The following is a 22384-nucleotide window of genomic DNA, read 5'->3' as shown; positions in this document are numbered from 1 at the left end:
AAGTGCTACGACTGCACACCATGGAGTAATAATGCCCAAGCAACTGAAGCCATCAAACGTGAAAACAGGACAAACAACGAATTAGTTATCGTAATGTGCACGTACATCCACACCACGGGGATCATTCGGATGAACCTGTTGCGTTAGCAACAAATAGTAAAGAACAAAACTTCAGACGCAGACAGTAGAGTAGCCAAAGGTCTGATTACTTCTAAATGGTAGTATAAGCAATCGATTCCATTCCATTTAGCTAAATGTGGAGCTCCAGGGGGAAACCTGCTCTTATTTGGATTTATATTCTTACAATAAAATATTGATTCTATACAAATTATGACATGAGACCTCTTCCATTACACATCACAAAGAAAGTAAAATTCAACTAGCACAACACACGCCAGCCAGGCTAAGTTGCCCCACCCCCCAAGTGCCAACAGTATAACATGGCACAACTGATAGCCAATTTACCTGTGTGAACAAAAACTTCCAGGCTTCTTGCCCCTATGGATTGAGTGGGCGTTCTGTATCATAATCACAGTAGAATTGCACTTCATAGTCTAAATGGGCATGATTTTGCTCTGCCATTTTTCACACGAAGCAGCCATTTCCTTACATATATTGCTATAACAACTCTAGTTAACATGAAGTGTGCCATGTTAACCAAATCATATCCTTCCAAAAGCTCCTCATGATCTTTCATAGGTGGGATATGACGCCAAACTCATTAGAGGCTAGAGCCCATCCAAGTTGAATAATATCTCATTTTTTGGTTGGCAGATTGTGAGCAGCAAACTGGCATCTGGGGAGGGAGAAAATATCAGTGAGATTCTATTGCAGTTATAGTACAATAGAACAAATACCAACTCCAGTCTCCAGTCAACTTACTACTGATGAGTCAGATGGAGATCCCACAATTAGATAATGAGTCGAAGATCCATATCGCGTCTGCGCTGATCCCTAATTAAGGCTAAAGCTGTCCCAATTAGCCTCCAAGATCTCTTTAAGCAATCAATATAGCATCGTTAAAATTTTAATTGGCAAAGAACCCTGAATCAATGAGCCCAGGCAAAACGTTACAATGCATTCACACATGTAGAACACAAAGGAGGGTACTGACATTCCTAAGCTTCCATATATTATCCACATAATATGGAAAAGCAAACTTCTTGACAACTGCACGCTAAAAGATGCTGAACAGTAACAGCACACCTAACCATTGTTTCTGTTAGGTAGTAATCACCTCAATCAATACAGAGGGCCCCTTAAAAGCCTGAGCACAATTTTCAGCAACGGCTTCATGCACCAAAACATTGAGGGCATACAGCTTTGCTCCAGATTCTCTCCCAATGTCATATACAGTGACCTACAAGTACAGCAGCAAATAGGTCACTTGGTTGCAAAGACACTGAAAATTAAAACTGCTAAATATGATACATACCAATGGGTATCTCTTGAAAAAGTAGCCACTTACATTTTTAAAGAAAAAACCATGTAGATATAACAATAACATAGGAGACAATATGAACTGCTCAAATGTCTAATGCCCCATGGCAGATCCACAAACAAACCAACCTAGACAGCTAGGCTATCTACTAAGCAGCACAACCATGGCACTGCACACCCATCATTAAAATCATCGGTTCATTGTATGTCATACCAAACCTAGAAACATTACTAGATATTTTTTCACAAAATACTGCAACCCAAGTGCAGCTGCTTTCATCCTTTTGTCTATAACTAGTTCAACACAGCAAAAGGTTAAAAGCAAACAATTCTCTGTTGACAAACTATCAGAAAATTCATTGTTCTTCAAGTACTCATTTATAAATGCAAACATAAAATTGAGTTCGACGGCAACAGATGCAACCCAACCAAGGGTGTTGTCATTGCCTGGCTGTCACACAACTAGATTTTCTTAAGTTAATAATCCATCAAGCTAAAAGCCATGCAAATTGTAGACCAAAGTCATCAAACCATGTCAATATATTACCTCAGAAAGATTTAATTCCAAATAGGAAATTTTCCAATAATACATACTCACAAATATAGATTTTTAGTATTATTAGGATTACAAATAAATAAGGGCTAAAAGGCAAGAATTGTTACAAACTAATAAAGCCTCATTAAACTCAAGATGTTACATTTGGGACTGTCCAAGTTTAGACATAATATGGGGTATATATTGGTTATCTTTACTCTAAGTTGACACTCACAAAATCAGTTATCTTTATTAAGTTGACAAAATTAGGGACAACACAACCCCTTAGGGGCTTACTGTAACACCTGAACTATTATTGCCAAATTAGGAACATGCTACAGCTGATATGCAACTAGGTATCATATATGTATTTTCTGTATTTGTTTTCACCTATTTTTTTCTTCCCAAAAACTTTGTTTGACACCACAATCAAGAAAGTGTGTAAAAGTAGAATTTGTCACAGAACCACATTATCCTGTAAATCACACTTGAAAACTTGCTCATAACTCATAAGAGCGTCTAGCAATGACAGCGACAAAATGGTGGGTTCCAACTCTGATAATGCAGCCATCCATGAGATCATTCATAGACCAATCACATGCTAGTATTTTTCAACCCTCACCACACGACCTTATGCATGCCCATCAATCAAAAAGGTCAATGTTCTTGTGCCCTATAAATTTTTAGTAATCTTCTCTTCCCACTTGGCTCCCTAGTTAATCCCTATAAATTTGGAAAAGGATGGGTTGCCAATTTGGGCTGTTAGGTTCTCAATCCCATGCAACCAAGGGCAGAATTTGGTTTTGGTATCATCCATGCAACTTGGACAGTTTGTGAGTAGCAACTAATGTTTGACATGACCACAAAATTTGGCAATCAACATACATTAATTGTCTGAAGAACATAAACTGCAAGTGTCGACAGTCTAGCAAACAAAATTTTAAAAGTTGAACTGATGAATAGCAACACAATATTCTGTTACCAGGACATCTACCCAGTAGGAAGGAGTATTTCCTTGGTAAAGCAACAATTTCTCAAGGTCAAACAGATGAAAATTACCCAATCCACACGATTGCCCATAACATCTACACGGAAGGTGCGGGCTCACCAATGGTGGTCTGCATGGACAAGTATGCTCTCAAGAACTGATCCAGATGCTAAAGGTGATTAGAAGGCCCTGGATTGTTAGCCCTGTGAGCAGTGGAATCAACGAGCCCCTGAGTTTTTGAGACTGTTATATTCTTCCTTGGAGCATCAGCATGGCCAAATGATGTGGATTGCAGCAAGACATTATCAGTGCTAGTACCAACTATCTGCAGGGAAATACAATAAGATTATAACCAAACAATGGACACCTAAAGATCCGTGTGTAAAGTTATATTCCTAGTATGTTAAAATAATGGACGCATGAAAGAGCTTATGATGACACTCTGAAATTCCAATTGTATTCAAATTAATATACAGCAAATTAAGTCTAATGTCATTTCAACTAGGAACATTCTCTCAGAAAAAAAGAAAGAAAAGCTTACCAATTTATCAGTATGCCGATTACTTGATCGATTGTTCTCAGCAGTAGATCTGAATTGCAATCTAATTGCTGGGCGTTGCTCTGCTTCAAGCTGACCAGAAGCTTCTGTTGGGCGTGAAACACTAACTGAAAGTAATAAGGTGACAACAATGACTAAGTTGCCAAAGCCACAGCATTAAAAGAATACTTTGCATGTGATACTAAGAATTGCATGCAAGCTGCTACCTTGGTGCTTCTCGATATTCATTGGAACTGCACGGCTACTTACACCTGGATCTTGCTGTCATTGGAAAGAGAGAGAGATCAGCAAAGGTGCTAAGATAGAGATCACAGATAGGAATTGATTAAAAGTGAAACATCAATCTGGGAGAAAGCACAGACATTCCGTTAAGTATAATTTTCTGACAATTGTTCAAATTCAAAAGTAAATTAAAAATATGAAATATCACAATTATGTGGCAAGAAGAAAAACCACAATCAATAAAAATTACTACAAAACATACTTGTTGAGTCTTTGCTTTTTGGGATTGTTTGCACTTCAACAATGTCCAGTCAAAAACATGGTCATACTGATAACCTGCACGTAGCCAAATTATCGAAAAAGTTATTAAGTGCATGTAACAGAAGACACAATGGGAGATGTACCACTAGTGTTTCTGATGCTATACCTTCACGGTCAGACAAATCTCTAAAGAGCCTTCTCAAAAAACCATAATCCGGCCGTTGATCAAATGTCAATGAATGGCAATAATTAAAATAAGAAGCAAATTCGACAGGATGGGATTTACATAAAAGCTGCAAAAAAAAAAAAAACTCCATAAGCAGTCATCATCAATGGAACAGAAAGGTGTGAATGCATCAAAACAAACTAAGACATGCAAACTGAAACAACCTCAATGGGTGTTGCAAGCTTTTTTTCACTTATTTTATCATATTTCTGCTTCTTTGTGGCAGCTTTTAAACCCTGCCAAGGAAGACTGGAAAAAGAAGATAAAAGTTAGAGAGAGAGAAAGAAAAGATCATTGAAGAAATATAAGCACGTGTCAGATTCAAGACTAGGTCAATCTTGTTTATTGATGTTAAGGGGATATAAGCATATAGCTACAGTTTTTTAATAATGATCATGCTGCACTTGCAGATTTATCTTACAATCATAAATGGTTCTGCCACAGTTAGAAGGAAATATATCGTTTGGATAGCTTATTAACACTGTAGAATTGTACCTTCCCCTGAGAAAATACAGAAGAACATATCCAATGGATTCCAAATCATCTCTTCGGCTTTGCTCTGGCATGCGATAGCAAAGATAAGTTTAGTGTGATTGATGTAAAAGGAAAGTAATAAAATAATATGTTCACTTTATTTAAGCAGGATTCCAGGGCAAATAATCAAACAGTACAGTTATCATGATGCACGATTCCAACATCAAAAGTTTGACATCACGTAAATAGAATTGTTATATTTCTCACCAATGCCAAGATGAGTGTTGCAACTTGCATATCGAGCTGTGCCAGTTAAGTTTTTATTTTCCCTGTAAAAACAGCAAGTGGGTTAACAACACTCACACAACACGTGACACCACAAAGTAGAGGGCTAAATAAATGTATAGTGAAAAATAACAAATGAAATCAGACGTGTAGAACTATTTGCTCACCTATAAGGTATATGGCGATTCGTAGTGGCATCACGGTACCTCTTTGCAAGGCCAAAGTCAATAATATAAACCTGAGTTTGATGGCAAAACAGTTACAACAAATAATTCACAGCAACATACATGTACAGACAGCCACTTGTTACATACCTGGTTAGCTTTACGACCAAGGCCCATGAGAAAGTTATCAGGCTTGATATCCCTGTGCAAATACCCCTTGGAATGCATGAACTCTACTCTTGTTATCTGCACAATTAAATGAGAAATCAGAACAGCCAATATTGTGGGTCCAAACAGCACAAGGTATCAATTAATGGATCATTAAAAAAGGGTTCTGCAGGTTGTACAGGTAAGTCCATAGAAATCAGTGTATACTTTCAGGCAAATTTTTTAAGGTGCTGATAAGAGTGCAAGAAATAGCACAAAACATGAAAGGAAAACTACCAGGTAATCAAATGTACATTACAAGCAAGATGGAATCCTGGTAAAGGTACATTGTATACCTGAAGCTACATTATTAACAGTACAATAAGAAATTGTTCTAAAACCCATCTGCCACCTTATGCTATAGTTTCTAAATTATGGATGTTCATTGTGTTAAGTAAAAGCAGTATCAACAAGCAATAGCCAGAATTTAACAGAAGGGAAACTAGCAGCATCCATAGTTACATCTCCAGATGCAAACACAACAACAAAAGATTGAAGCCAGTTCTCTCATTACCATCTGATCCGCCAACATCAAGACCGTCTTTAGTGAGAATCTTCTACCACAGTAAACAAATAGATCCTCAAGGCTTGGCCCCAGTAAATCAATAACAAGCACGTTGTCCTCACCATCAATGCCACACCATTTTATGTTTGCAATGCCAGCTACATGAATTCACGTGTATGAAGGATTACCACAGTTAGCTTTGGTACAAAAATTGATAAAATGAAACCATTTACAGATGAAGCACATACTTCCTCCCTGAAGAGCATTATACAGCTTGGCCTCATAAAGCAACTGGGGATGATTTGTTTTGCTGCTTTCCTGAATATAACCAGTTGCATCATAAATCAGCAGAATAGAAGAGATAAAAAGTCTGAATGCCGTAAGTCGAGGTTGTTGCAATGAAAATGGCAATAAAGCTATTTCAAATAGTGAAGATATATCAGAGGTCATACAAGATAAATATGTGAATCTCCATCTAATTTGATACAGTGTAAATAGTACATGAAATTAAGAAAGAGAAGAACCTAAAGCAAAAGAAAAAACTACACGACTAAAGTATAATAAACATTTTTTACAAGACCTCTGTGACAAGTTAAATCTAAAACAAAACAAAATGACATTTTTAAATTTTATTTGACTTATTACTAAAACAGAAATAAATCGGAATTCTCAAATACTTGAAAGTAGAACTAAACATCTTAAAAGAAATTTCCAATAAACTGAATGCTGAACATAGAATTGTCTAGCATCTTAAACTAGGACAGAATTATATATACGTTCAGAAGAGAAAGTAAAACATTTTTCCAATTTAAAAATAAAATATTTGGTGAAGTAAATATTGAACATTCGCATTTCAATTGAATTCCAATTTTAGAATATGAATTATGTATTTTTATTAATTCTCTGTGACAAATCAAATACACAATTAAGACACTAAATAGGTGTTCTCAAGTCTGTTTAAGCACCAAATGAGGCATCACAACTTCCCACAAGATTCTTGCAATAGATAGACCAACCTTATAAGAAGCACAATCAACAAGTAAAGGGGGTTGTAACCAACTCAAGCTATCAAAAGTTGCAGAAATCATGCAGTTCAATAGTCTATATAGTTGCTTAAGGAGTGCTACCTAGACATGACAGATATATGGACATGCTGTTGTTGATTTTATATTGTTTATAGTTGCATTCAAAACTGTATAGTTCATTGTTTGTTTATTTTGCCTTTCATTCTTGTGTTGTTTGCTCGGTCGCACATGGCAATTGCACTACACTTACAAAAGAATCAATATGATTCGTTCCTGCAATAGATGATGACAACACCTACTTGTAACACTAAACTTTCCTCCTCTGCACTTGCATACTTCAAAGCAGCACACCAAACACCTAGCTACTCACAATTTAGAAATGAACCCCCACAAATGAACGTGGATAGTAGGTGCAAAAGATAAATCAAGACCTTTTAGTACGCATTCTTTCAGCTTTTCCTCAATGAGCCCAAAATGGACACATAGCACAGTTATGTGATTGTGAGAAACCATACTTGGATCCATGATATCCACTTAAAATTTGGTATGAGCGGGCAGGGGCAGAGCTAGAGGGGTGAAGAAGTCCAGTTCCCCTCAAGACAATTTCTTTTCTTTCGGACCTAGTGCCTAATTATGTGATTAATTTAAAGCTACGCATATGGTTTATTGCCCTCCCCCCCCCCCTCCCTGGTTTGAAGCTATAGTGGACCATAATGACCAGAGAAAAAGGATAAATACAACACTATCTATCACCCAAACATGAGATCATTAGTTGAAAGTTAGCTTTAGCATCTCTCATCCAAACAAAGCATTATAGCATTCCGCATTGGGAGATACATTCACTACCTCGTGTTGGGGAGGGGGGCAAATTTATAGTTGCGGAGGCATGTCCACCATTACACCATTATATAATGCATTTACTGCTTCGCGGGAAATGCCGTTCACAGTCAGAGCGGGTCACCCTCTAGCTTCTAGCTAGCATTCTAAGTTTTATTATCGTTGTTGTTTGGCCCCAGCCCGTCCTAATCCTGACTACACCACTGACTACAGGACACACTATTTCGCTCCTCACTCAAAATGTATATCATTTCGTATAAACCAGTCATTACCAAACAGAAAGGACTAGTACACAATTCTAAGTCACCAACATAAACAAATTAAGTTTTTAACCTAACAGTTAGTCGGGCCTTTATAACACGCATATGCACAGCACACTGCAAGCTACACTATCAAAAAGGTACAACCTTGCAAAGCACAAAACCAAATTCCCCCAACAAACAAATTGAAGCAATCTAGCATAACATGACGAATGAGGAGGAGGAGGAGAAAGCTCACGATCTTGACGGCGACTATCTCGTACGTGTCGACGTGCGTGGCTGCAAACGAGGAGAGAAAAGAAAACCACATCAGATCCGAGAAACCGAATGAACGAAGAGGGAAAAAAATTCGCGCAAAAGCATGATGTAATAATCGATAAGAGATCGAACCGAGGTAGATCTCCCCGAAGGAGCCGCTCCCGATCTTGCGGCCCAGCTTGTACTTGCCGCCGACGATCCGATCCATGCCCTCCTCCTTGCCGGCTCTCCCCCCACCTTCACCCTCTCCCGCTGAGCCGCCGACGTCGGCGAGAGGAAAGCTAGGGTTTCTGGACCGACGAGACGGGGGAGGGAGGGAGATCGAAGGGAGGCAAGAGGGGGGACGGGTGCTGCAGCGAAGCCGGCTAGAGACTGTGGACGACGTCGCCCGTCGCGGAGCCCAGCTTCCGGACCGGCGGCGCGGCCATCACAGTAGCGCCAGGAGGGCGGCCGCGGCGGCGGAGGAGGAGGCGGGATCTGGGGAGCCGGACGAGGTTGTGGGGATGTGGGGGGGAGTCGAGAGGAGGGCGGCCGCGGCGGCGGAGGAGGAGGGAGACGGCGGGCGGCGGCAGGGGAGTGGATTAGATTGGTTTTGCTGCTTGCTTTGCTGGTGCTACCTTTTCCACTCTCACAGTCACAGCGTTGCGACAGTGGTTTTCCTCCTGAATTTATATATATTTTTTCCTTTTTGTTGCTCTGTTCTTCTTCAATGTTCCAACGTGTTTCTTTCCTAAAACATCCACGCCTACGGGGCCATATGAGCCCACCCCGTTTCTACCCATTTTAAGACATAAACATTCTTTTTATCTGGAATGCTAGAGAATTACTGGACAAAGTCATCCGCGTTTTCTAATACTCTCTTCGTTTCACGCTATAAGATTTTCTAGCCTTGTCTAGATTCTTATAGATGTTAATAAATTTAGACATATATAAATTATATACATATTTATTAATTGATGAATTTAGTTAAGGCTAAAAACTCTTACAAAATGAAATGGTGAAGTAATAAAGAATGGATAACTGCACTAGAAACACAAGTTTTATATTAAAACTAGACAGATGTAGAAATGGAACATAATTGAAGGTTGTTGTTTAGCTATGATTTGGGTATAGGTTTTATTGGACTCGGGAAGGGATATCCAAGAAGTTGGTCATTGAATCTGAGGAGATTGAGCTCCGTACAAATGACAAACCCTACATGGATACTACTGCTAGGAAGCAAAGAGAGGGATGGTACCCAAATCTAAACACCCCTAATCAAAGAAGAACTAGAATGACAGTGAAATGACTAATATCTTCATGGGTCGATTGCATGAGGTTGAGGAGGAGGAAACCAAAAGCAAATGAACAATCGTGGGTGCCATGAGCCACCAAACCCGTGTTAAGGAGATTGACTCTAACCACAATAGGTAGCGTTGACCACCACTACCGCCGCCACTAAAACCTCCAACGTGAAGGCTCTCCCGGGCTGCCAGTGGGGGAGGGGAGTAGCCGGTGCTACCATGGAACACCAAACACCATAACCTAGGATATAGACTTACCGGAGCAATCAAAGAGAGGAGGAGTTGATGATGCCATGCAGGGACACCAAGACTACACCATGGAAAGCCACGACCTCCTAGGCCATCCAATAGGTGAAGCCATTAAACGAAAGGTGGAGAAAGCCATAGCTACCTCAAAGAGACACCTTTACCACCTAATCCTACTACAAGTTTTTGGCTCCCACAACTCCACCTCACCAACCACTTTTTCCATCTACTTCGGCATCCATGGAGACTTACCGACAAAAAAACAACTTAGGAAGAACCCAACCTATAGGAAGGACCTGGCAACTAAAGGAACCAAACTTAGCTATGACAAACAAAAGAGAAGGTGGTTGGACCCTCCTCCAACCCTCGCTAGAGGTAAACTACGAAATCGGAAAGGGGAAGAAGGGTTAGGAGGTGAAGGGATTAGAGTTTACTATAGCAGGTTGGGAAGAGAAAGGTGCACACACTCGACAGGTCATGCCCCTAGCCTTTAGTAGTGTTAAACCAACCGTTCAATTTTTTTCTCCTATAGGAACTTTACGGGACATGGGTAAAGGGGGAGAGAATGGATGAGTGCACTTTTAGTAAAAAAAAATACTTCTACTTCTATAGCATTAAGTTGAATCAAACCTAATTAGGCAATTGGTGTTATTTTAGTTTTGTTTTTAGGAAAAGTAACATAGTGCTTATATGTTTTATCGTTTAGATTTTTTATTGATGTTTTACATCAAATGCCCGATCCATTGGGCAAAATTAGACATGTTTCACTTCCTCATTCTTACTATATTGTTTGTCTCTACAACTAAATATAAATGCAACATTGGCATCACTACAACGACATAAAATTACACATGTCGCACACAAACTATAGGGATGGCAGTTGGACCCGCGGGTGTGGGTACCCACGGGTCTCGTACCCGATGGGTATAGACATGGGTAAGAAATCTCACCCGCGGGTACACGCGGGTCGGGTATCGCAAATATGCAGGTCGAGTGCGGGTATAAGTCTTTACTTGTGGGTACCCGATCAATCCTACAGAAATATAAATATCCTACCTTCATGCAACATGTAAAGTAGTCCATTCCATAGAAAATCCTAAAGCATATGTTGAATCTATGTGCGTTGTTCATCTTCAGTATGAACTATGAATAATAATAATAGTGTTGTGGCTTGTGAATTCCAAACTTCTGACAATATGCATGTGCATGGCGCAAAAAAACATGGTGGACAATAATATGCATGTGAGATGTGACACTGTTATTTGATTTAATTAGTTGATATACATCATTGCTAGTTGATATGGTAGAAATATATACTAGATTTGAATTATTCTTGCCATTGTGATCACTATGATGTAATATTTATCAAAACCCGATGAGTACCCGAAACCTGGTGGGTATGAAACTATACCCGTGGGTATACTCGCGGGTGGGTAAAAGTCAGGGTCGTGGGTATGCACGTGGGCGGGTAAACCCTTTACCCGCACCTTACCCGACTCGCTGCCATCCCTAACAAACTCCATGAGGTGCATGAAGTGGATCCCCATAGCCAAGACTAGGAGGCCATCCTCCATGTTTGTTGCGATAGTATCCATCACATGGATGAGTACTCTCTAGAAGAGTGGAGTATCTAGTCGTGGCCTTGAGTGCTACCATGGTAGCTTGGTCGATGCTCCAAACTTGAGCTTTCATCTTGTCATGGAGAAGAGTAAGCAACTCCTGCACTTGGTTGACATAGACGCAAAGACCACCATGCATAGCTCCTTATCATACGTTTGGGACCTCTCGATCGAGCCAAGCAGCAATAGGTAGATCCAATGATATGGCCTCATGCGGAGCGATCAAATGCAAATTGGGGACCAACAGCCTCAAGCAGAGCAATGCGAGCAAAATTCAGTGGCTATTGTTGTTGCCACAGACATCATGGCAATTAGTAACAGTGAAGGTTGTTGATTGGAAGGTGGGGAATAAGGAGGCACTAGAAGGTAGCGGTGGTGACAAGGTCAAGGAATAGCAAGGCGACAAGTTCAAAGAAGAATGTCAGTTTTGCAGGGAAAGAATGCAAGATTTTTTGCATTCTTGTATGTCTCGAAAGTTGAACCATGATATTTCATTTGCGAGAAGAGAAATATTTCAAGGGGTATTTGATTGTGTTGCACATTTTAAGTGTTTGGTTTATGAATCTTTTTGATGTTTTAGTTGTTTAAACTCAATATTATGAACATGTCTCAATATTTGACTGTATTTCATTTTTTATTTATTTTCCAATGTTGCACTTTACTTCTCAAAATGGTTCATCCTTATTTGTAAGGTGGCTTTGTTTCCCACTAGCTTCTCATATATGTCCCCGACCATTTAAATTACTAAACATTTTGTTTCATAATTTTTTACACCAAATTTGGCTTATCTTTGGCAGTCAAGAATGTCTGGTGTATTATCGATGGTCAATTAAAATATTTTAACTATTCGATTTTTGGTCCTTGATCAAGCGCTTGACGCCTAGTCACATCATGTTATAGCATCTCTTTTCCTATTTAAGAAGCTAGCTTCTATCACACTCGATAACTATTAATCTAAAAGTAAGGTATTAGTTACTTGCACTGACTGCAGCACCATTTTACTTAACCACTCACTATTCTATAAAATATGTTACTTGCTTACTACATTAATACGGAGTTTCAACTATTAGTTGCATGTAATTTGTACATGAGTATTAAGTAGTAGCATCATAAATAAAAGAGGTGTCGACGTTTGATGTCGGCAATGAACTTATAGAGTGGCTACCAAGCTCGGAATTCGATGGTTAAGATGAAGAGAGAGACAATTTAACCAGGTTTAGGCTCTCGACGTGGCGAGATAATACCTTACTCTTGCTTGGCAATTGTATTTCTCAGATGGATTTCCGTTGCCCTCAAGGGGGCACCCCGTACCTCTTATATAGTGGGGGAAGGGTTACAGATATGATATAATCCTAATCTAGTAAGTTTAAGACCTATCCTAATTTGGTTACGGTCCGGGTCCGAAGTACATGGTATGCAATCCGGTACATACCGGACTCCTAGCCGACATCGTACAGATATATTCTCCTTCCTATTCGGTACCCCGTTGACCATACGTATTTGTATAGTCTCCGGATACCCCCGGTATAGGTATCCCACAGCAGCCCCCGGAGTCGTCCATAGCAGCGTAGGTCATCCGTGCAGATCATTGACCATTAAGTGTATCCTCGCGCTATATGCTTGACACTATCCGAGTGCTTTTCAGGCGCTCCTCGAGTGCTTCCCGAGTGATCCCAAGTACTCTGTGATGATTGTAGAGGCTGTGGATGGCTCCAAATAGAAGAAAGGAATGGGGATGCACCTATTAGGTGTAGCCCTCGACTCTATGCTTAAATGCGTAACAATTAAACATAGAGTCTTCTCGAGACTGTATAAAAAAGGCTTAGGTGCATCGGAGATGCACCTAATAGGTGTAGCCCCCGACTCTATGCTTAAATGCATAATAATTATACATAGAGTCTTCTATGGACTGTTACCCAATAGATGTTTCTCGGAGTTTCGAGTTTTCCGACTCGAGCAACACTGTTCTGAGTGCTTCCGGACCCGAGTGGTTTGGAAATGAGTTTGTGCCGTGTTTCCCCCAGACATGCAACGCTTAGCTATGTTCTGCCCATGGGATAGGTTGCGCCAACTGGCTCAACCGTTACAGCCGAGTAGTTAATACCGAGTTAATTCAGGTTTACTCAAAGTTTAGGCACAGGCTAAAGAGCGCAATTAAGTGCCATGGGCGATATCGACTGACGCCTGCCCGAGTACGGCCATGAGCCCATAACATAGGCGTTCCATCGATTCCCAATTTGAAAGAAATTACGAATTTCATATTACTGTTATAAAACTTGTAACATTCCTTAAAATGCAGCATGGTATCCGTTACGCCAGCACCGAAAATTTCGGTCCGCTCTGTCCGCGAAGGAACATAACAATACTTAGCCTGGTAACGGAATTTTATAGCCGTTAGGCCCAGCAACAGCCTATTTAAGCTTCCCGTTACTCTGCCCGTTCATCTTCTTCTTCGCCGCGCTCACCACTCTAGCCCCAATTTGCTCCAGCGATCTCGCGCTTACCGAAACCCTAGCCTCCGCGCTTAGAGCTCTAGCCTCTTCTCCGCCCACCGCACCCACGCTTCCCCTCCGTCCCACCGAAGAGAACCCTAAATGGCTTCCCCGACGGACTCAGGGAAGATGTTGCCGCTGCACACATGGCAGTCCTCCATCATCTCAGACCAGAGCCTTTCCGACCTCTCCGGAGCAGGCTTGATTCAGAGCAAGGAGGTGGTAGGGTACCGCAGTGCTTACGGTGAGGAATTTCCCACCCCGACTCGCGGGAAGTAGTTGTATTCGAGCATTTTTTGAGCGGGGTTTTGGGCTTCCAGTGTCTTCGTTCTTCTGGGGTCTATTGGACTTTTATGGAATCGAGCTTCACCATCTAAATCCCAACTCCATTCTTCAGATCGCAGTCTTTGTATACACTTGCGAAACCTTCCTTGGAATCCCCCTCACTTCAACTTGTTTCGCTATTTGTTCACTGTTAAGCCCCAACCGAACCGGAATCATCCTTCAGTGGTGGGTGGCGCCGGCATTCAGCTCCGTGAGGAGAGCAAGAGCTTGGCTGTCTCTGCCTATGAAAACCTCCCTGAAGGGCTGGCACGCGATGTGGTTTTATTGTTCTAACCTCGCTGACTCCCTTCCCTCTTTCGTTGGCCATGCTCCTGTTGCTCGAGAAGCTTGGTCGTCGCTCCCGACAACCGAAGAAATGCCACAGGTGAACTCGTTGCTTAACCTAGTGGAGAACTTGAAGTCTACTGGCTTAACCGGGGTCTGGGTAACCCGACACTTCATTCGGCGTCGGATCCAGCCTTTGAAGGACCGGGTCCTGTTTGCCTTTGATTATACCGGGAGTGAGGACCCGACTCGGGAGTCGGCGAAAGTGCTACGGTGGGAAACCATCCAATCCAGGACTCGACGGATGTTTGCACCAAACACCAACATTCCCACTGTTCCTATCGACTTTCCTTCGCTATTCCATGCTAGGAACGCTCCTCCCCCGGTGAGTTCTTCGTCTCTTTGGGGTGTTTTGCTCTTTTCCTCAATCCGTCATGATTCGGCTTATGTCCCTTTTGCAGGACCGTCACCAATTTTTGTCCTACCCCCCGAGCCAGGGCATGCCCGAGCTCAAAAGGGGAGCAGTAGCCTCGGCAGATGAGTTAGTCACCAAACATTTGGCTTTTGATCCCGACGCGGAGGCTACCGGGGCACTAGAAGCCAAAGACGTCGTGGCCTCAACACGCTCATCGAGCCCGCCTCCCTTGAGGCGCCTAAGGAGACCCGCCTTCAAGACAGGATCGAGGTAATATAGCTCAGCTTTCATGTTTTGATTCACTTGGACTCGTATGCTCGCTGAACTCGTATCGCCCGACCTCTTCAGGAAGTCGAGCGACGTCGACCCGGTCGCGCCACCTGGACCCAAGGACGCTCAGCCCCCGGGTCCATCGGCGGCCATGGTTCCTACGGCCCCAAGCCCGGCTCCTCCTTCGGCAGCTGACCTCACGACAAGGCCGTCTGCCGAAACGGTCCTGGCGATCATCCCGGCCACCGCTACGGTGCCGATTATGGAGTCGGATGCACCCGTGGTGCTTCCGCCCATAGGTACCGCGGAGCCAAGTGCCAGGACGATCGTTCCTCTAGTCATGGCCACATCCGCGGCAACGCTTCCACTGAAGGCCCAAGAGAGCCGCACCGAGCGGGCCAAGATTGACCCTTCGGACGACTCTAAGGACATCGCCAAGATCGAGCGATATATCGAGAAGTCGGTGAAGCTCATGAAGGTACACTCTTTCACCGCCTCCTTGCATGCGCGACCCCTTTCACTCCTATCGTGTCATATAGGGAATCGAAGCACGCTCGAAGGTGAAGTCGGAGGCCCTTCGATCGTTGGATCCCCAGTCAGGAATCATGGACGCCTTGCGGCAGGATCGTGATGAAATCCTGGAGCGGGCGAAGGCCATGGAGAGCCGCCTGCAAGGTGAGATAGCTGACCTTCGCGTGGAGCTGGTGTCGAGTACCGCTCGGGTCAAAGGTGCGACGATCGATCTTTGGTCATTGTTTCTTCTTCGTGGCTGAAGGTGGTCTTCTTTTGCCAGATCAAGACGCTGCATTGGGGGAGTTCAGGAAGGCGAACACCGGGCTACAAGCCGAATGCGCCAAGCTACTGGCAGCGAAGGCCGAGCTACAAGCCGAGCGCTCCCAGCTGTCGGCTTCAAAGGTCGTGCTGGAAGCCGAATGCGCTCGGCTCAAGAAGGCCAAGGACGCTGCCATCGCCGAGCTCGTAGGTAAGGTTTGCCTTACCCTGTCCCTCGTTATCCCTTCCGGGCATTTCCTGACTTGTGTGCTTACTAGTAGAGGCACAATCCCGGGCAAAGTCCGTGGTGGAGGCCGCTGAGGCTAGGACTCAGGAAGCTGAGCTGGCTCGGGATCGGCTCGTCACGGTCGCCCTTAATGCGCTCGGGGCGACGGCACTGTTGGTGCAGGGCTCCTCGTCGGTCAGTGTAGATGGGGTGGTCCAGCAGCTGGAGAAGATGCCCGCGGCCCACAACGCCGAGTTACGGGAGACGGCGAAGCTGGCGGCTAGCCATGCTCTTGCCATCGTAAAGTCGTTGTATCCCCGGGTGGAGGTTGATGCCATCTGCGATGGACTTGCTGCCGATTGCGACGAGGAGACGGCTATGAAGTACATCAACGAGTCGGAGAAGGCTGCTGAGTCGGTCGCGGATGACCTTGGCCTGTAAAGTAGGGGAACTTGTAGTAGTCAACCATATTCTAGGTGAACTATTGTGATGTGATTTTAATTAATCTATTTGCTTTAGAGTCTTCTACTGTGGTGTATTTCGTTGTCACGTGACGAGTTATCCTTTTGGCATGCGCCTGTCCCAACAGCCCCCGAGTGGACTTAGCCAGCGCGGAGCTTAGCGTAGTGTTACTTGGTTTGGTGAGGAGCGAGGTGTGGCTGAGCGGATGTGCTACTGCATCCGGACTTTGCTTGACCGACAGTTAAAGGGCTCATTGGCATTTTATTAAAACAGAACCCGAAGGTAGAGTACATTGCAACCCCCGACTGGTCTTTTGAGTGGTAGGCACTCGGCGAGGGCAGTCAAAGGGTAAAAAGAAAAATACAAGAGATTGACTATGTGTGAAAGGGACGTAGCTGTTCGATGTTCCATGGAATCTCTAGCAGCCTTCCGTCTTCCATCCTTAGTCAGTACGAGCCGGGCCGAGTGACCTCAGCTATGACGTAGGGCCCTTCCCAGATTGGAGAGAGCTTGTGTCGATCTTTTGTAGTCTGTACTTTGCGTAAGACCAGGTCGCCGACTAGAAACGCCCTACCGCGAACATTCCTGTTGTGGAATCGGTGGAGTCCCTGCAGATAGCGCGCCGACTGGATAGTTGCGATATCCCTGGCTTCTTCCAGCCTGTTGAGGTCGTCTTCCCTAGCCGTGTCTGCCGTGGACTCGTTGTAGTTCCGTATGCGAAATGATTCGTGGTCGATTTCGGTGGGCAGGACTGCCTCTACTCCGTACACAAGGAAGAAGGGCGATTGTCCCCGTACTCCGACTGACGGAGGTGTGGAGTGCCCAAAGTGCTAGCGGCAGCATTTGCACCCATCGTCCGGCGTAGGGATGTAGTCGGTCGAAGACCCTGGTTTTGATTCCTTGAAGGATCATGCCGTTAGCTCTTTTGACCTGCCCGTTGCTCTTCGGGTGTGCTACGGAGGTGTAGCAGATCTTGATCCCACGCTCCTCGCAAAAATCATGGAAAACTCCAGAGATGAATTGCCTACCGTTGTCCGTAATGATACGGTTCGGAATGCCGAAGTGGTAGATAATGTTCTGTATGAAGTCTTTCGCATGCGCTGAGTCGATTGTGGCGACCGGTTTTGCTTCTATCCACTTAGTGAATTTGTCGATGGCGACGAACAGGTGGGTGAACCCTCCTGGTGCCCGCTTGAAGCGCCCGACAATGTCGAGTCCCCAGACGGCGAACGGCCAGGAGATCGGGATAGTTTGCAGTTCCTGTGCCGGCACGTGTGTCTGTCTTGCGAAGAATTGACACCTTTCGCACTTTCTAACCAACTCTTGCACGTCTGTTACGACGGTTGGCCAGAAGAACCCTTGTCTGTAGGCCTTTCCAACTATCATCTTGGCCGAGGCGTGGTTGCCACAGAGGCCCGAGTGGACCGACTGGAGTATTCGTTTGCCCTCGTCAGGGAGCACGCAGCGCATGAGGATGCCCGATGCGCTTCGCCGAAGGAGCTCTCCGTCTGACACGATATAGCAGTAGCTTCGTCGGCTGACACGTTTGGCTTCTGCCTTATCAGTCGGGAGGACTTCCTCCGTGAGGAAATTGATGAACGGAGTTCTCCAGTCGTCAGTGATGACTGCAACCGTGCGATCGTCGGAGTTTGGTGGTTGGCCATTGTCTCCTGCGTCTCCTGCTTCACTTGGGGTTGGTTTGGGTTTGTCTTTTTTCTCGACTGTGGGCTTTGTGAGGTGTTTGACGAATATGTCGGTTGGCACCTGTAGCCATTTTGAGCCGAGATTGGCTAATTCGTCGGCGGCTTCGTTTTTGTGCCGCAAGATGTGAACCAGCTCAAGTCCCTCGAACTTGTATTCAAGTTTGCGCACCTCCTGTCGGTAGGCTTGCATGTTTTCGTCAGCGCAGGTCCACTCGTTCATGACCTGGTTGACGACTAGCTGGGAATCTCCTCGAACAAGTAGCTGCCTAATTCCAAGGGATATAGCCAACCGTAGCCCGTGAAGGAGTGCTTCGTACTCGGCGACGTTGTGCGATGCCGGGAAGTGGATATAGAGCACGTATTTGAATTTTTCGTCGTTGGGCGATATAAGTACTACTCCGGCCCTGTCCCCCTACATGCGTAAAGAACCGTCGAAGTACATTGTCTAGTGGGGCAGCTCTTTTGGCGTGGTTTCCAGTTGCACATCGGTCCACTCGGCCACGAAGTCGGCGAGTGCCTATGACTTTATCGTGGTGCGTGGCTTGAAGGTGATGTCGTATGACATCATCTCCAGTGCCCACTTCGCGATGCGGTCTTGCACTTCCTTGTTGTGTATAATATCGTCGAGTGGGTAGGATGTGATGACTGAAACCTGATGGGCTTGGAAGTAATGAACGAGCTTCCTTACCGTTATCAGGACGCCGTAGAGAAGTTTCTGGACCTGGGGGTACTTTAACTTGGATTCTCCAAGTACTTCGCTGACGAAGTAGACCGATCGCTGCACCAGCTGAGCGTGTCCGTTTTCTTCCCGCTCGACCACGAGGACTGTGCTGACGACCTGTTCTGTGGCCGAGACGTAGAGCAGGAGCGGCTCGTTTGGGCTAGGTGAATCCAGCACGGGAGGAGAGGTCAAGTATTTCTTGAAGTCCTCAAAAGCTTCTTGCGCTTCCGGGGTCCATGTGAAGTGGTCGGTCTTCTTCAGTAGCTTGAAGAAGGGCATCCCTCGGAGGCCGAGTCATGATACGAATTGGTTGAGGGCCGCCATGCATCCGACCAATTTCTGGACATGTCGGAGCTCGCTGGGAGGTTTCATGTTGAGTATGGCTTGGACTTTTTCCGGGTTTGGCTCGATGCCTCGTCGGGACACGACGAAACCAAACACACACTTTTCAGGATTTACTTTCATCCTGTAGCGTCGGAGGTTGTTGAAGGTTTCCTCTAGGTCATCTAGTAGGTCATTCTTTTTCCTCGACTTTACAACAATGTCGTCGACATATGCTTCCACGTTTCGCCCGATCTGGTCGTGGAGGCAACCTTGGATGGTCCGCTGGTAGGTTGCTCTTGCGTTTTTTAGACCGAACGACATTGTGATATAGCAGTACGCGCCGAATAGTGTGATGAAGGAGGTCTTCATCTGATTGGCCTGTCTTAGGCTGATCTGATGGTAGCCCGAGTAGCAATCGAGGAAGCTGAGCAATGCGCAGCCAGCCGTCGAGTCTACGACTTGGTCGATGCGCGGTAGACCAAACGGATCCTTAGGGCATGCCTTGTTAAGGTTCGTGTAATCCACACACATTCACCATTTGTTGTTCTTCTTTTTGACCAAGACGGGGTTGGCCAACCAGTCGGGGTATTTGACTTCTTTAATGACGCCAGCCGCGAGCAGTTTGGTCAACTCCTCCTTAATCACGTCTTTCATTTCTTGTGCGAAGCGGCGAAGGCGCTGCTTAACTGGCCTAGCGTCATCTTTTACATTCAAGGAGTGCTCAATCACTTCCCTAGGGACTCCTGGCATATCAGACGGTTTCCAAGCAAAAATATCTTTATTATTTTGGAGGAAAGTGACGAGCGCGAGTTCCTATTTGGAATCTAATTGAGTTCCGGTGAAAGTAAATTTAGACGGGTCGGCGGGGTCGAAGGCGATCTGCTTCTTCTCGTTGGAGGTGATCTTTGCCGCCTTTTTAGATGGTAGATCATCATCCTTCGTCTTGCGAGTTGAGGCTTCGCGTATCTGCCCCCGACCGGCTTGTTCTTTAGCCTGTTGCGCAATTTCGCAGCTCTCCGCCTCGCAGCTTAAGGCCTGCGTGATGTCGCTGCGCAGGGTGATGACGCCATGTGGTCCGGGCATCTTAACCATGAGGTAGGTGTAGTGCGGGACCGCCATGAACTTCGCTAGCGCGGGCCTGCCGATGATGGCATGATACGCCGTCTCGAAGTCAGCGACTTCAAAGCAGATGTTCTCGGTCCGGTAGTTGTCCTTTGTCCCAAAGGTGACCGGAAGAGTGATCTGCCCGAGTGGCGTTGCCGATAGCCCGGGAATGACCCCCATGAAAGGGTGCACTGCTTGGGCGTAGCTCTGTCCTCGGGATCTTCATGTCGTCGAGCATCTTGGCAAAGAGGATGTTGAGGGCGCTCCCTCCGTCGGTGAGGACACGCTTTAGCTTGACGCCTTTGACGACAGGGGCTAACACCAGTGGGTACCGCCCCGGGTGAGCCACTCGGTCAGGATGATCCGAGCGGTCAAAAGTGATCGGAACCTCTGACCACCGTAGGTATTGGGGGACATCCACCGTTGTGGTGTTGATCTCCCTTGATGCGAGCTTCTGCTTCCTCTTGGACTCGTATGCGAGCGGTCCACCAAAGATGTGGTTTAGCTCGGCTTGCGGATCTTGGAAGTCGGCGTCGTCTTTCTTATCAGTGGCCTTCGTCTTGCTTGGCCCGGCGGCCCCCGACTGGCCTTTGGCTAACTATTCTGTGTAGTGACGCTTCACAAAGCAATCTTTGGCCAGGTGAGAGGACTTCAAATGGTAGGGGCACTTGCTGTTCATGACTTTGTCATAATCAGACATCTTTAGGCGCTGGATCGGTTGTCTGTCTGCGACAGCGACCAGCTCCTTGGGCTTGCGCTTCCGCGAGTCCGAGTCCTTCTTATGCTCCTTCTCCTTTCCTTTGCCCGACGGCTGTCCTTTCTCTTCGTGATTATCTCCCCATGATGCGGACACCGCATCGGCGGCAGCTGCGTAAGAGTTAGCCATGTCGAAATGATCTTTGATGGTGGTCGGCTCCTTCCTGGTAAATTTTGCGATGAATGGTTCGTCGCGCACCCCTTTTCGGAATGCGGCGATGACCACGTCATCTTTTATGTCGGGGATGGAATTGCGGACCTCTGAGAATCGTTTGATGTAGGCCCGCAGGGATTCGCCTCTCCTTTGTTGGACTTGATACAAGTCATACTTTGTCCTCGGCCTTTCGTACGTGCCCTAGAAATTCGTGATGAACCGGTCGCAAAGCTCTGCCCATGAGTCGATGGACCGTTTGGGGAGCCCCGACAGCCAATGTCCAGCTGAATCGTCCAAGGCTACCGGTAGGTAGTTGGCCATGGCTTTGGTATCACCTCCTGCTGTCCGAATGGCCATGGTGTATACCGTGAGCCATGCTTTCGGGTCGGTGGAGCTGTCGTGTTTCTTGATGCCAGTGGGCTTGAAACCAGTCGGCCCAAGTTAACTGACTTAAGTTCTTGGTGAAGACCGGGACACCATCTATCATATCGGTATCTGAGCTCTCGGGTGACTGATGCTTAGAAACCTAGCTATGACTTCGGTTGTCTTGGTCATATCGATGGTCCTCCCGGCGGGTGTGGCGTTGATGTTCGAGCTTGCGGCGGAGGTCAGCAGAGTCTTCCTGATTAAGGCGCCGTTTCTCAGCCCTGAGCTCCTGGCGTTGCCGGTCTAGTCGGCGAATCTCGTCGTCGATACGGCATTGCCTCTCGACGGAGTCTCTCCTCCGCGCTGAGTCAGGGGAGTGTCGGCGCGCTTTGCTTTCGCTATGTAGCCTGGAACCAGTCGGCTGCCGGGAGACGTTCGCCCGAGACCTAGGAGATCTGGACGACTGGGCCTCCGGACGGGCGACTAGGGTACCTGACGTGTGCTGGAGGGAGTGCTGGATTGCAGCAATTGTCACCATGCCTTTGACCTTGTTTATGGTTTCCACCACAGGAAGGTCTGGCTGTGGGAGCTGCTGGATGATATCGCCAAGTAGGTCA

General features: G+C 45.6%; 2 protein-coding genes across 4 annotated transcripts; both read right to left on the bottom strand.

Annotated features, from left to right (window-relative positions):
- Positions 1–224: 224 nt before the first annotated feature.
- On the bottom strand, positions 225–8897 carry LOC102701054 (casein kinase 1-like protein 3). Of its 3 annotated transcripts, XM_040520685.1 has the most exons (17): positions 8379–8897; positions 8227–8267; positions 6115–6184; positions 5876–6024; positions 5305–5400; positions 5158–5228; positions 4973–5034; positions 4727–4790; positions 4396–4480; positions 4172–4298; positions 4007–4080; positions 3729–3783; positions 3505–3629; positions 3084–3288; positions 1238–1360; positions 883–1044; positions 225–796 (listed from the first exon to the last, which is right to left on the bottom strand). In XM_040520685.1, exons 1-14 carry the CDS (start codon positions 8452–8454, stop codon positions 3133–3135), a joined length of 1251 nt encoding a protein of 416 aa, XP_040376619.1. In that variant the 5' UTR covers positions 8455–8897; the 3' UTR covers positions 225–796; positions 883–1044; positions 1238–1360; positions 3084–3132. The 3 variants fall into 3 exon arrangements, with proteins under 3 accessions (XP_040376619.1, XP_040376620.1, XP_040376618.1); XM_040520686.1 differs by having other exon boundaries at positions 883–1360; positions 3035–3288; XM_040520684.1 differs by having other exon boundaries at positions 883–1360.
- An 8420-nt stretch (positions 8898–17317) lies between these two features.
- Positions 17318–19342, bottom strand: LOC102713168. The gene is made up of 2 exons (XM_015833069.2): positions 19031–19342; positions 17318–18754 (listed from the first exon to the last, which is right to left on the bottom strand). The coding sequence occupies exons 1-2, from the start codon at positions 19340–19342 to the stop codon at positions 17318–17320; spliced, it is 1749 nt and encodes a 582-aa protein (XP_015688555.2).
- Between the last annotated feature and the right edge of the window lie 3042 nt (positions 19343–22384).

Source organism: Oryza brachyantha, chromosome 2 (genome assembly GCF_000231095.2).
Source record: "Oryza brachyantha chromosome 2, ObraRS2, whole genome shotgun sequence".
Classification (NCBI taxonomy): domain Eukaryota; kingdom Viridiplantae; phylum Streptophyta; class Magnoliopsida; order Poales; family Poaceae; genus Oryza; species Oryza brachyantha.
This window is presented reverse-complemented; position numbering and strand designations above follow the sequence as displayed.